Here is a 13,692-nt window from a genome sequence, read left to right as displayed (position 1 = left end):
ATATATATATATGCAGTTTTCTTTGATTAGAGTTTAGTTGTTGCTTTAACTTTTTTGTTGTCGTCGTTTTTCTTCCTTACTAGGGTTGTATCAGAGGACATGTGGTGCTTCGGATGTATCCTACTCCAATGAGGTGGTTATCTCCTCTTATTCCCTCCCCTTTTCCCCTTCTATCTGTAGCTTGCTACTCTCAGCTAGTCGACCTCACTCACAGCCGTATCCTCCCCTTTTCCTTCAAGCTACAGCCGGCTACTCTCAGACAAACCCCCTACCTCTACCTACAGCCTACTCAACCACTCCTGACACGCCGCCACCACCTCCCTAAACAACCATGCCACCATACCCTGATGCCGCCCATCTCCCTGCTATCTTGCGGTCAACCACAGTTGTCTCTTGCTACATTCCGAGCATTCCACGATTTACTTGCATGTTTTTCCTTCCTAAACCGCATCATGAATACCCTTGACTTATGCTCTAGTTGAGTTTGTGTCATGTTTTGGCTATTTCCTAATTTTGAGTGTCTTTGATTCTAATCCTATTTGATTTTCAGTAATAAAAGTTTCATTTTCGTTATCATCTAGGTTCACTATGGTATCTTTTGGTATCAGAGTTAGCCCAACCCTAGTCCTATCCTAGGGATTTTAATATTCGCTATATTCCAATTCCCCCTTCGACTCCCACCAATCCAAACCTTAAGTATGCTACCAAGGGGACACATGCCAGAACTTACTTGTGATGAGATATAATGAGAGATCCGTCGACTTTTGCAGAAGCTTGCTGAGATTGTTGACGGGACATAAGGGGAAATTACACTCGATTGTGATATAGAGAGTCAGAGAGGAGAAATCGACGATAATTTGAACTTGTTCCATGAGGAGTACATACCTCGATGCTTCAAAATTCATTATCGGAGGGGGTCGAGAGATGAGGCGATGTTTGGAGGACATAGAGATTTAGGAGTGAAAGTGGATCTACTAGAATTCAAAGGAAGGATGAATCAAATGATTTCATTGAATGACTGCAGTCGGTTGAGAGAATCTTCAAGTACAAAGAGGTGCCAGAAGACAGGAGGGTGAAACTCATGGCCATCAAATTGAAAAGAGTGTTTTGTTGTGATGGGAAAATTTGTAGAGACAAAACGGGGATATGAAAGTGACAAGATTAGCAGATGAGACAAGATGAGGAATGAGATGCATAAGAGGTACTTACCTCCTCAGTATCATCAGAATATGCTTCTGAGGCTCTATTACCTACAACAGAGAGACATATCAGTTGAGGAGTTCACAACAGTTTGACCAACTTTAGATGAAATGGGAGTTGGTCGAGCCCCGAGGAACATACTATAGTAAGATATTTGGGAGGCCTGAAGCTAGCTATCAGTAATGATGCTCAATTGTAGCCCTATTGGTCATTGGGAGATGTTCATACCATAACATTGAAGATGGAGAAACAACATAAATAAAGCAGACAATTGTTCTCATTCAGACAACCACCTATCGCTGCAACTACCAACAAAGTTTCATATGGAGGAGTTGGGAAGATTGGTTTGGGGAATGACAAGATAGATCTGAGTGGAAAGAAGTTCGAGAAGAGTAACAAGCCCAATACAGTGCCTACCATGAGATATTTTAGGTGTCACGACTGCGCACACATAACCTCAAACTGCCTTACGAGCTGAGCTGCCTTCTTCACTGAACAGGATGTCATTGAGGAAGTGAGTGAGGAGGAAACAACAAAGTACCAGGATGAGGAACATTAACTACAAGGAGATAAGAGAGAGATGTTAGTCGTACGGAGGGTTCTATAGACTGAGACAGAGAAGGATCATTCGTGGATAAGACAACTTTTTTGCACCAGGTGTACAATGAGAGGGAAGTTTGCAGCCTGATTATTGATGGTGGAAGTTGTGAGAATGTGATATCCACTCTGATGATGAAGAAATTGGATTTGGCCACGCAGAAGCACTCTCAACGCTATTCCCTTACCAAATTGAACTGTGAAAATAAGATATAGGTGGACCAAAAATGTTTGGTTGAGTTTTCTATTAGAGACCAGCTACAAGAGCAGGTGTGGTGTGATGTGGGACCCATGGACACTTTCCATATTTTGTTGGGAAGCCGTGGCAGTTCGACTACAAGACCCATCACGATAGGTTCGAGAACACTTATTCATTCAAGAAGGATGGAAAACACATATTTCTTTTTCCTGTCAGAGACTTGAGAGGAGTAGATACCATCAATGAAACGGCAATTTCATGAACCACTTTTATGTAGTCAGTACGAGAGGCTCCAGTGGCAATGACTTTAGTTCTGTTAGAGGGAATTGAGAGGAGATTGAGTTATTGGAGTCTATACAATTACTACTGGTTGACTTTCAGGATGTGATGACTTACAACCTTTCGGAGGGGTACCACTTTTGAAGGGCATTCAACTTGCCATAGATCTCGTACCTAGATTTGTGTTGTCAAAAAGGCTTGCCTACAGATTGAGACGTGCAAAATATGAAAAATTACATTAATAAGTACAGGATCTCGTTATGAGAGGCTTGGTGAGAGAGAGAGTAATAGCCCACGTGGTGTCCCTACCTTGATGGTGCCTAAAAAGGATTAATCATGGAGAATATGTGTTGATAGTCGAGCTATCAACAAGATCAACATCAAATACATGTTCTCTGTACCTCGCTTGGATGACCTGTTGGATCAGTTACATGGAGCCATTATCTTTTCCAAGATCAACTTACACAAAGGATGTCACCAGATCAGGATGAGACGAAGGGAGGAGTGGAAGACAATTTTTAAGATCGGGATAGATTATACGAGTGGAAAATCAGATGAATCTTGCAAAAAGATCGAGGCTATCATAAGGCTGACACCCCCACAGTCCTTTACCAAGTTGAGATTGTTTTTAGGGATGACATCATTTTATAGAAGATTTGTGAGGAGCTTCAGCAACATCACGACTCCCTTGATAGAATTTTTGAAAAGGAAGTTCTGGTGGATGGAGACAGCTTGGTCCAGTTTCCATACTCTGAAGGAGAAGGTAACTCAGGCACCAGTATTGACATTATCGGACGTCAGTTAGTTGTTCGAGGTGGTGTGTGACTCCTCAATAGTGGGGATCAGAGCAATACTGAGCCAGGGAAGCCACCCCATAGTATTCTTCAATGAGAAGTTGAATGAGTCCAGGAGAAAGTATTCGACGTACTATAGAGTTCTTTGCGATTGTGAGAACTCTTAATCACTGAAGTCACTATCTGTTGACAAACAAGCTCACTTTTTTTTATGGACCATGAGACTTTGAGGTTCTTGAATATCTAGAACGACTTGAAAGGATGACATGCTGCTTGGTTGGAGTTTTTGGTTTTGTTCTAGATTGTTGTTAACCACAAGGCGTGAAGCTAGAATCGAGTAGTAGATTTATTGAACCGCCATCTTTTGCTGATCACATCTTTGTTGACTCGAGTCGTAGGATTCGATCGAGTGAAGGAGTTTTACTAGACGGATAAAGATTTCAGGGAGATCTTGATGCAATGGCAAGAAAAGCCTCCTAAGCAGTATCACAAGGCTGATGGCTATATGTTCCACCAAAATAGGTTGTCACAACGAAGGACTTGCAGGATACTATGGCAGAGACAAGACTCGCATTTATGTGAGAACACTTTTTTTGGCCTCGACTCACGAGAGATCAAGTAATACAGAACTTGTCATGTGGCCAAAACCAGATGAAAAAATGTAAGACTATACACTCCATTCCCAGTATCGGAAGCCCCGTGGTGGATGTTAACATAGATTTGTATTGGGTCTTCTAAAGACACAACATAACATGGATTTTGTGATGGTTGTGGTGGATAGATTCTAAAAAATGACTCATTCGTACCTTGCCGCCGGACATTGGATGCATCACATGTAGTTGATTTGTACTCAAGGAGGACTAAACAGGATACTCGGGACTATTACTTTTGACTGAAATGTCCAGTTTTTGAGTCATATTTGGAGAATCTTACGGGGGAAGCTTGACACTAAGCTTCAATCCAGCTCAGTAGCTTAGCCACAGAAAAAGGTCAGATAGAGGTGTTGAACAAGAGCTTGAGGAACCTTTTGAGGTGCTTTGCGGGGAAGAATATTAAGCAATGGGACCTGATCCTAGCTCAAGTTAAATTATCTTACATGAAGTCTATGAATCAGACCACGTGAAATTCACTTTACTTGACTTGGTATCACTCCTTCCAACATCAGAGATTAGTGAGGATACTAAGGAGAGGGTGCAAGAGATTCAGAAGTTACACAGAGAGCTGGGAAAGGAGATCACTAAATAGAATTGCAAATACCATACAGGCAAATAAAACTAGGTAGAAGGTGACTTTCCAAGAAAGGGATCTAGTGTGGATCATCCTTCGGGAAGCTCAGACTCGGGGCAAATGGAACTTTCAAGATTTTCAAGAGGCTAAATGACAACGCTTACAAGATCAATATATTAGGGGACTACAATATTTTTGCTACTTTCAATGTAATAGATTTGACTCCATGCTATGAGCAACTAAAAGCTTCGATGAATGAGCTCAAAGCTCCTCCAACCCTTGGAGGTTGACCCGGCACTCATCTTTGGCTAAACCGTCTAGGGATGCCGAACAAGTTCAATAGGGTTGGTTCAAGGGTTGATTGACCCTTTCTATTGGGTTAGGGTTGCCGCCCAAAAGGAGGGGCTTCCCTACTATTTTCTTTGATTAGGATTTAGTTTTTTTTTCTTTAGAAAAAGGATTTAGTTTTTTGCATCAGTTTTTCTACCATCAGTGTCTTTCTCCCTTGTTAGTGTTGTATCTGAGGACCAGTGGTGCCCCGCTACCATCAGTGTCTTTCTCCCTTGTTAGTGTTGTAACTGAGGACCAGTGGTGCCCCGACTGTATCCTGCGCAAGGTGGTGGTTATCTCCTCGTTTTCTCCCTTTTTCCCCTCCTACCTATAGCTGGCTACTCTCAGCCTGCCAGCCTCACTCACAGTCGCAACCTCCCCTTTTCCCTCCTACTTGTAGTCGGCCCCTCACTCACAGTCGCAACCTCCCCTTTTCCCTCCTTGTAGTCGGCTACTCTCAGTTGGCTCCCTATCTCTACCTACAGCTTACCCAACCCCTTCCAACACCCTGACACCACCTCTTAGTTGCAACCATCCCACCATACGCTATTGTCGCCCACCTCCATTCCATTACACATCAAACCACAACCGTCTCTTGCTACCTTCCGACCATTTCACGACTTCCATGCGTGTTTTTCCTTCCTAAACCGCAACACCAACACCCTCTACCTTAGCCATAGTTGAGTTTGTGTCGTGTTTTTGCTATTTCCTAATTTTGAGTGTTTTTTATTCTAATCCCTATTTGATTTTCAGCAATAAAAGTTGCATTTCATCATCATCTGGGTTAACTTAACTTTGATATCAACAACTCAAATACATAAAAGATAAACACCTACATATCGAGAGGTAGGCGATCTCTTCCAAACATTAGCCCTAACACCTACAACTTGAGAGGTATTTGTTCTCTCCAAAATCCTAATTATAAGACTCAAGACAACAATCTTGTAGCATAAACCTAATCCTAAACATATTAGTTCTATTTATGCTAAACAATAATGAATAAAACACTAAATTGTCCTTAAGCCACGGCCTCTCATACCACCACAAAAAGTTTGCAGTGTAATATACTTTTAAAGGTAATCTTATGATAATAATATGAAATGGTCAATAAACCGACGGAGAAGTAGCCAACCAAGTTTAAGTTTGACATAAATTTTTGAATAATCTCTAAATTGGAGCGTCCCATAAAATATTTACTCATAATAGAAAAGAGAGCTTACATGCTAGCTTAAAATTGGCTTTAAAGGGCAGATTTGCCATGAAAAGTTAATGGCTACTTATGTTAAGGTGGATCTAAATCTTGCTAGAAAAGCGAAAGCAACTAGCTGGATGAAGGGTGCTAAATTCTTTGAAGTTTCAAATCCCCAATAACCCTAGCAAATGACCAGGGGGTGCAAGCAATAGGACTAGACTCAATTGCTCTCTAGGTAGGAGTCAAGTGGAAGACACGTGTCACCATAATCAGTTGTGGTGAAGGATTTGGTTGATTATGGGGTTGAGCCATAACTAAAGGGGCAGCTGGTGAGGAGGGAGGTGGGGATTGAGCCAAAAGTGGAGAGAGTGAGTTTAATTGCCGATACTTTTTAGTTCAATTTATATCTTTATCTTGTTCACGTTATTTCTTGTTTAGAGAGCCATCTTTACAAATTTTCTTTTACTTTCTTTGTTGAGTTAGAAGTATTGTATTTGATCTACTTATAGGGGATGATACATGTAGAAGACAATTTTTTTATGTTGATGGTGTTTGGGAGCATAGCCTCATAAGCATCATTTGGAATGGATAGTTGGTGGGCGGTGTCCTTGGTCTTCGAGTGTAGACTTGTTATTAGGTTTCAATAATCCACCTTAATACCGATGGAGAATGAAGAATCCATCAAATAAATATGTCCAACAACACTTCAACAAATTTATATACAATGAATTCTAAATCTCAAGAAATTAAATCACATCCACCTATCAATGTTCTCAGTTGTGAGCGTGGTAATTAATCAATATAACCCAAGCAAAGTTATATGTTCTTATTTGTTATTAAATAAATCATTAAATTTTCAAAACTGCCATTGAAATATATGACGATAGAAGATGCCAAGTTAATTGTAACTTAGTATTAGCTATTGGCTTTGAAAGGCACTTCTAGATTTTGAGTGATAGTGCTTTGAGCTTAAATGATTTTTCGTAAGGCACATGAGCAATATATTAGAATAACATTATACATTTATATGTGTCGTTGCTTCACCCTTTGTTACGATAATGACACTCATGCCACTTATAGATTATGTGAGCTGTTTATATACTTCTTTAAGAATGGTTTGATTTTTCAGTCTTCATTTCAGTAGGTTTATGCTACTAATTAAAGCTTGTGTGTTGTGTTCTACAGCAGTTGAAACTGCTTGCATTGCTTATGTTGGGATTATTTTTCATTTATTTTTAAACTTTGGGTGCAGGCCAGCTAAATTATTGGAGATTATGAAAGAACGTTTTGTTTCCTTAGGTGGCATCGTGTTTGAGGGAAAAAGCTTGTCCAGCATATGCATTTATGATGATGTTGCGGTATGTCAAATGCTATTTTGCGTGATTTTTTTGTATGACCTTTGCTAGATGTTTTTTGTGCCAACAATGACTACTTTCACATAAAAATATTTATGTTAACAATTAATTTTGAATGCTAGATACACTATCGATCATTATAGTTAATTATATCAATCATGTATCAGTGTGTTGAATTTTTATATGTACATCTTCTACATTATTTGAATGTTCATCATGGCTTATAAATAAAAAGTATTCAACAGTTATGTACGTCATAGTTTGATTTTTAATGTTGCTATATTTGTATTGTTTTTGCAATGTTTTGGGATGCTAATTTTTGTTTCAAGTTACATTAGATTTTTAGGATAGATTGCAGTTTTGATTAAGAATACTAGAGGATAAAATGATACCAATGTGTGACATGTTTATGTATTTTGAATCTATCATACAAAGTAATGGGTATATTGATGAGAATATAACTTCTAGAGTTATGATTGCATGGCTGAAACAGATAGGTGCGTTAGGAGTATAATTATATAAGATGATATTACCAAACTTATATGCGATATTATAAAACTATAAATAGACCAAAAATGTTTTATGGATATGAGCGTTGGTAATAAAAGTGTCATTGTTAGCTAAGTGTGGCAAAAATGAGAATATTTACATTGATAAATTATTCTTAAAGTTTTAATCAGCACAAACGTGGTCGGAGAGTATAAAGAAAGTGGGCTTAAATCATAAAGCACGATCAAGGTGGTGAAGCATTCTTGTCATTGCTTTGCAAAGTGCTCAACATGTGCACTCTACTGCTCCTTTTTGATCCCAGAAGAAGAATGATTTAACAAGAGCTTAATATCATGCCTTGCTTTCAGATTGTGTGTGCGCGCCTTATAGCTCAATAGTTGGTGATTGTTTTTTTTTTAATTATACCACTTTAAACGCCATAAATCATTTCAAACTTTTTATTTGCATGATGGTTTTTATATAGTGTAATACTTGTTAATGTCTCTTATGCATGTTTCAATTATTTGGAGCATGCACTTTGGTGTGCTTCCTGTTTCAAGGCAAAAATACACCTTTGTAAGTCACATTGTTAGTTACATGATGACAATCTTTGATGGATTTATGGACTAACTAGGAAGGCTAAATTAATAAATGATTATATCTAAGAGTCATTTGGAGTGATATCTATTGAAATTAAGTAACTGTAAGTAGACTTTAGGTGTTTGGACGCTTAACAAGTAAGAACAAGAAAGAGCCTATTAGGTGGCTAGATAAAGTAGTGGAGAATAATGAGGAATGAGAAGTGATTGACCTAAGGTAAGATGTATCAATGTTCTTGAAAATGATTTGCAAGCTTAACAACTTGGGCAACACCTTACGGAAATAAATGAAAATAAGGATTCATAAAGTTGACCCCAAATATTTGGATAAGGCTACTGATGATAATGATTCTTGGAAGCAAGTTAAAGGGAGCTTAATAGCTTTCATTTGGGCTCAACAAATTTTTGCAAAACCGTGGATTTTAATGGTCATCTTTGCCAAGAATTTTTTTTTGCTGATATAATGATCTTCAATTTAAACCCCCAAAATTGATCGATGCTAAGGTAGTTGGAATATTTGTTGAAGGAGACCAGCTGCAGTTGACCAAGGTAATGCCAAAAAACTACTTTTCCTTAATTTTCTGTCTTTGGAGGCTTGCTGACCTTGAAAATGCCAAGTAAATGAAAAAAATATTCTTATGTAGTCTTCATTATCAATTATTTAGTATGACTAATCAGTGGTGAGAACATTAGTAGGGGATGAGGATGTTGAGTGCTAATATGATTACAAGCTTTCTAAATGAATTTGTAAACTAAAATTAAATATCAAATGAAACTCTTACAAGAATGAGTTGGAATAAATGAATCGTTAAGTATACTTTTAAGTAGTTAGGCCATTTACATGAGCACATTCTGACAATATCGACACAAGAGCTTAGAAATATGGACTGAGCGCGTAATGGAACTTGGAAAATAAGAAATATATTTAGTTTTAAAAAAATCCAAAGTATGAAAAAAAATACTTTTTTTAATCAGAATGCATGCATCGAGTCTAATGTGTGCATCAAACAAAAGTCGAAAGGTTAAATAATACATCAATATTGGTTTCTGTGTTCAAACAAAGCCAAGTTGGTGAGTATGCAATCCAGATTAAAGATACTCTTGTATTACAGATATACTTCAAACATATTAAAATCTTCTCTTTCCAGTATTATCAGCATGTCTTATCATAAAGGAAACTTTGAACACTACCTCTTTTTTCTTCAGTTTGGGTCAATGGTTCCTTTATAATGCCTAATAGTTCGAAAAATTTAGCCCTTCTTGATGCGGGAGCAATCTTTCCCGTATTACCGCGATCCACTAGTATCAGGGAGCCGATCGCAGGACTCCCAAACCGTTGTAATCTATGCTAGTTCCCTTTTATTATTATTTTTTTTCATGTTTTCTTTTTTTGTGATACCGGAGTTAATCCAAACCACAATAAGTAAAACAAATATTATTATTCAAAAAACAAATAGGGTTACAAGCAAACACTTGGAACTAGGATATAACAAAGACACAACATGACTTAACTAGGTCTTAGGTTGAAGGAGTTGGTGTTGCAGTTTACTCAGGAACACCTTGTAGGAAGTGTTGAAATGATTGGACGGTAGTAAGGAACGACTTTGGTTGGGTAGGAAGGTGGATGGCCACAAGGTATGGTGAGGTGGCTACAACAAGGAAGTGGTGGCAGGGCATTGGAAGGGTCGGGTAGGCTCACGACAGCAAGGAGAGGAGTTGCGGGGCTGCAGTAGTATCGTTGGACGGCTGGAAACCGATATGACCGCAAGGAAATGGCTTGCAGGGCTATGGTGGTGTTGTCGGATGGCGAAACAAGGGTAATTCAACAAAAGTAAGGAATGGTGGACTGCGACAGCTAAGGTGGATGTCAAGGACAATGAAAGCAGCGAAGCCGGTTGCTGGGACAATGAGTGGCGGTGAAAGGGGAGGACGGTGAACTGCGGGACAACAAAGGGGAGGGCTGTTTGGGGATTGCTTCAGCAAGGAGGATGGTTGGAAAGGTTGCAGAAGAGTTGGCTAAAGATAAATACTCCCGCGAGATCGAGCTACAGTTGGAGCACTACTCAAATCTTTCCGGACATTGCTTCAGCGATGGGGATGATTGGAAAGGTTGCAGAGGAGTTGGGTAAGGATAAGTATCCACACGAGATTGAGCTACACATGGAGTAGCACTTGAACTCTTTGAGTCGGTCACCAACTTGAACGAGTTATAGCTGGAGTACCTTTTTGACTTCAGATACAACCCTAGAAGGGGAACACCTGCAGCGGGTCTCTGTCCTGAACAGAAACACATGCCAAAGTTGAAGTCAAAAACAAAGGAATCACATAAATAAGCTTTAAATACTTAGGATTGGATCCCCCAATGGAAAGGAGACGCTAAATCAATGTGAGAGCGGCCGACACTCCCAGGCCTAGAACGGTTTGGTCCATACAATAGATTCACGGAACTAGACTCCCACAGCTTTTTATGCCCACGCACTGTAACATTAGTCGTGAGGCGGGGGGGGGGGGGGTGCTTTCGCGTGTGGGGGAGCTGGTGGGGGGGCGGGGGGGGGGGGGGTTCCATTAGTTCCCACTTCATTTTGATTATTGTATTTGGTTCTTATCTATTTATCTAATTTCTAATTAGGTATTTAATTTGAGGTTGGGGTGTAAACGAGTCAAACACGAGCTCATGTTCGGCTCGATTATATTTCGAGCTCAAAAAGTGTGTTCGTGTTCGACTCGTTTGCTTAGCGAGTCGAACACGAGCTGTTCACGAACAAAGAATCATTTTGACAACCCTAATCACATTGTCATAAGATGTTAAAGATTGGTGCAAGATTTAAAAATTATTGTTTATATTAAAACATTATTTGAATCTAATTTAATAATTTTTTATTCTATTTTCTTAATTAACACTTTTAATTGATTATAATTCTTTGTAGCCTTGTAGTTGATTATGTATCTTTCTTTCTAGTTAATATATTATATTACTCATCAATATATATATATATATATATATCGATGGCGTTGGGCTGCTCTAGGGATTTGCCCGATGGCGATTCCTTACGTTGAAACTATCGGCTTCCTCCACGGGCATCGTCATCTCCGACGATGAAGATTCATGTCATTCGGCTTTGTCGTACCCGACAATGAAGGGCTTCTCGCCTTTGTTCTACTCGCGAGTTGTCTCCTTCCTGCCAGACGACGAGCTTTGTCGCGTCCTTCCATCTTCGTTCCCGACGACGAAGGGCTTCGCTCCTGCTCGCCGGACCGCGGTTGTTTCCCTGTTTCTGTTCGAGGTTTGGGTTCCCTTCGTCGTTGCTCCAGCTCCAGTGTCGCGCGTGGGGTTTTTGTTTCGGTTTGGGGAATGGCCCTAAGTTATGCCGCAGCTGTCTTTGGGGGTTCTACTCCTGGGGCAGGCGGTCGTTCCTGTTTCTTCCCTCAAGAATTTCATGATGCACATGAATCTGGAGGTGATTATACCTTTATTATTAAACTGGGAAGAAAGAATGACAAACCCGTTTTATTTCTCATTGATGAGGAAACAAGTATAATAGCCTCAACATGTAGATATACTATTGTTGGGAAATTTCCGTATGGAAATCCCAAGCTTGAGCTTATTAGAAAACATTTCGATTCTCTTAAGCTCATAGAGAGTTGGAAAGTTCGTTCGCTAGATGGCCGTCACATTCTCATTCAACTCTCAAATGACGCAGATTATACCCAACTCTTTGCTCAAAAAGTTCTCAAAATCGATAATTACTTTATGAAAATTGTGAAATGGACAGTGGACTTTGATCATAAATTAGAATCTCCTATTATTTTGGTTTCGGTTTATTTTCCAGGGCTCAAGGTGCATCTCTTCAATTATGAAACCCTTTATACATTGACAACTGCTTTTGGGAAACCGCTAAAGGTCGATACTCCCACGCTTGATACAAGCAGGTCATCTGAAGCTTGTGTGCTTGTAGAGCATGACGTCACTCAACCCTTTCCAGGGGAGATTTGGATTGGCTCCCCTCATCAGGGTTATTGGCAGAAGATTGTGATGGGACCTCATCCCCAATACTGCTATCACTGTAGAATGTTTGGTCATAGCTCTTCATCCTGTTATCGGTTGCATCCCCATCTACGGTCAGCTGTAACTCCACCTCCTGTTTCTCAGCACACTTCCGCGAAGGTTATACCCTCTTACTCACTGTCTGTGATACCTACTGCTATGCTCATGACAGAGTGATACCTACTACTATGCCCATGGCGGATACGATGCAAATGGTTTGTCTACTGATATTGTTTCGGAAAATTTTGATTAAGGTCATTTGTTGGAGGAGAATTAGATGGTTGCCCCTGGAAGGCAGGACGCGGTCACCGCCCCTTCTTCTACTGAAGTGGACATACTATCCTCTCAAGCTCTACCTATCGTGGAGGGTGCTCAGGCTCCCCTATATGAGGTGATTGAAGATAGAGATGAAGTGAACATTCACATTCAGATGACGGAAAAGGTGTCTCCTAATACTAATGAGGAAGATTTAGAGTCAAACACAGACCATCTTACTGCTATTAATCAGTTGGTAGAACTATCTGTTGAGAGGGCAGGTGTTTCCAAAGTATTGGAAGACTGTCCTACACAAGCTCAGGAACTCATCGCTCCAACTGTCTTTCATTCTACGGATCAGACTGAACAACCTTGAGAAGAAGAATGACAAGTTTACACTTCTCGGCGGAAGAAGAAGGCTGGGGATACTGTTCAGCTTGGAAACTTAATGAATGATACCTTGGTCACTCCTGACAATGGAACAACGCTTCACAGTTTGCTATCTGGTCCAAGAACCAGAGGAAAAGGCAGGTCTAAACTGCCTCATCCATAGACTCTTATTTTGCATTTTTTTTTTTAGACTTTTGTATCTTTTTGTTGGGATATCGTTGTACCATTATCGTATGAGTAGGGCATCATCTATTGGCTTTTTATTTCAATATAATCTGCCCTAGGACTTCTTTACAAATACTATATATATATATATATGTATATAATTGATGAGTAGAATTTCGAGCCAAAATGAGCCGAACATGAACAAAAAAAATCTTTGTTCGTGTTCGTCTCGTTAACTTAGCGAACGAGCTGTTCGCGAGCAACGAGCCGTTTTGACAACCCTAATTTGAGGAAACTTATATATGTATATATGTTGTATTAGAGTTTGATTTTTTAGTTTTTGCTTTGTTTTGTCGTGGCATAGCCATCGACATCTCCTTACCCTCTACAGGTTGTATCCTAGGGTTCCAAGTGGTTTTTCGGCTGTATCTTGGTCTCCAGGTGGTGTTTTTTTTCCTATATCATTCTCTGTTCTTTCCTGCATCAACTCCCTTTCCTCGCTGCTTTCCCCTTGCTATTGCCACCCAAATAACAGTAAACCTGCTATTTTTTCCATGTTTTTCTTGCTACCGCCAC

General features: G+C 39.7%; 1 protein-coding gene across 5 annotated transcripts in view; it reads left to right on the top strand.

The window, feature by feature from the left end:
* The window catches only part of LOC110026117, a 62,943-nt gene that overhangs the window by 26,433 nt on the left and 22,818 nt on the right, over positions 1–13,692 (top strand). For all 5 annotated transcript variants that reach the window (XM_020726921.1, XM_020726922.1, XM_020726919.1 and 2 more), the window contains one exon: positions 7,071–7,176. In XM_020726921.1, coding sequence (XP_020582580.1) covers positions 7,071–7,176 — 106 coding nt within the window. The remainder of the gene's footprint in view (positions 1–7,070; positions 7,177–13,692) is intronic.

The sequence above is a fragment of the Phalaenopsis equestris genome, unplaced genomic scaffold (genome assembly GCF_001263595.1).
Source record: "Phalaenopsis equestris unplaced genomic scaffold, ASM126359v1 Scaffold000352, whole genome shotgun sequence".
NCBI lineage: Eukaryota > Viridiplantae > Streptophyta > Magnoliopsida > Asparagales > Orchidaceae > Phalaenopsis > Phalaenopsis equestris.
The sequence above is the reverse complement of the archived record's forward strand: the minus strand, read 5'-3'. Positions and strand labels throughout refer to the sequence as shown.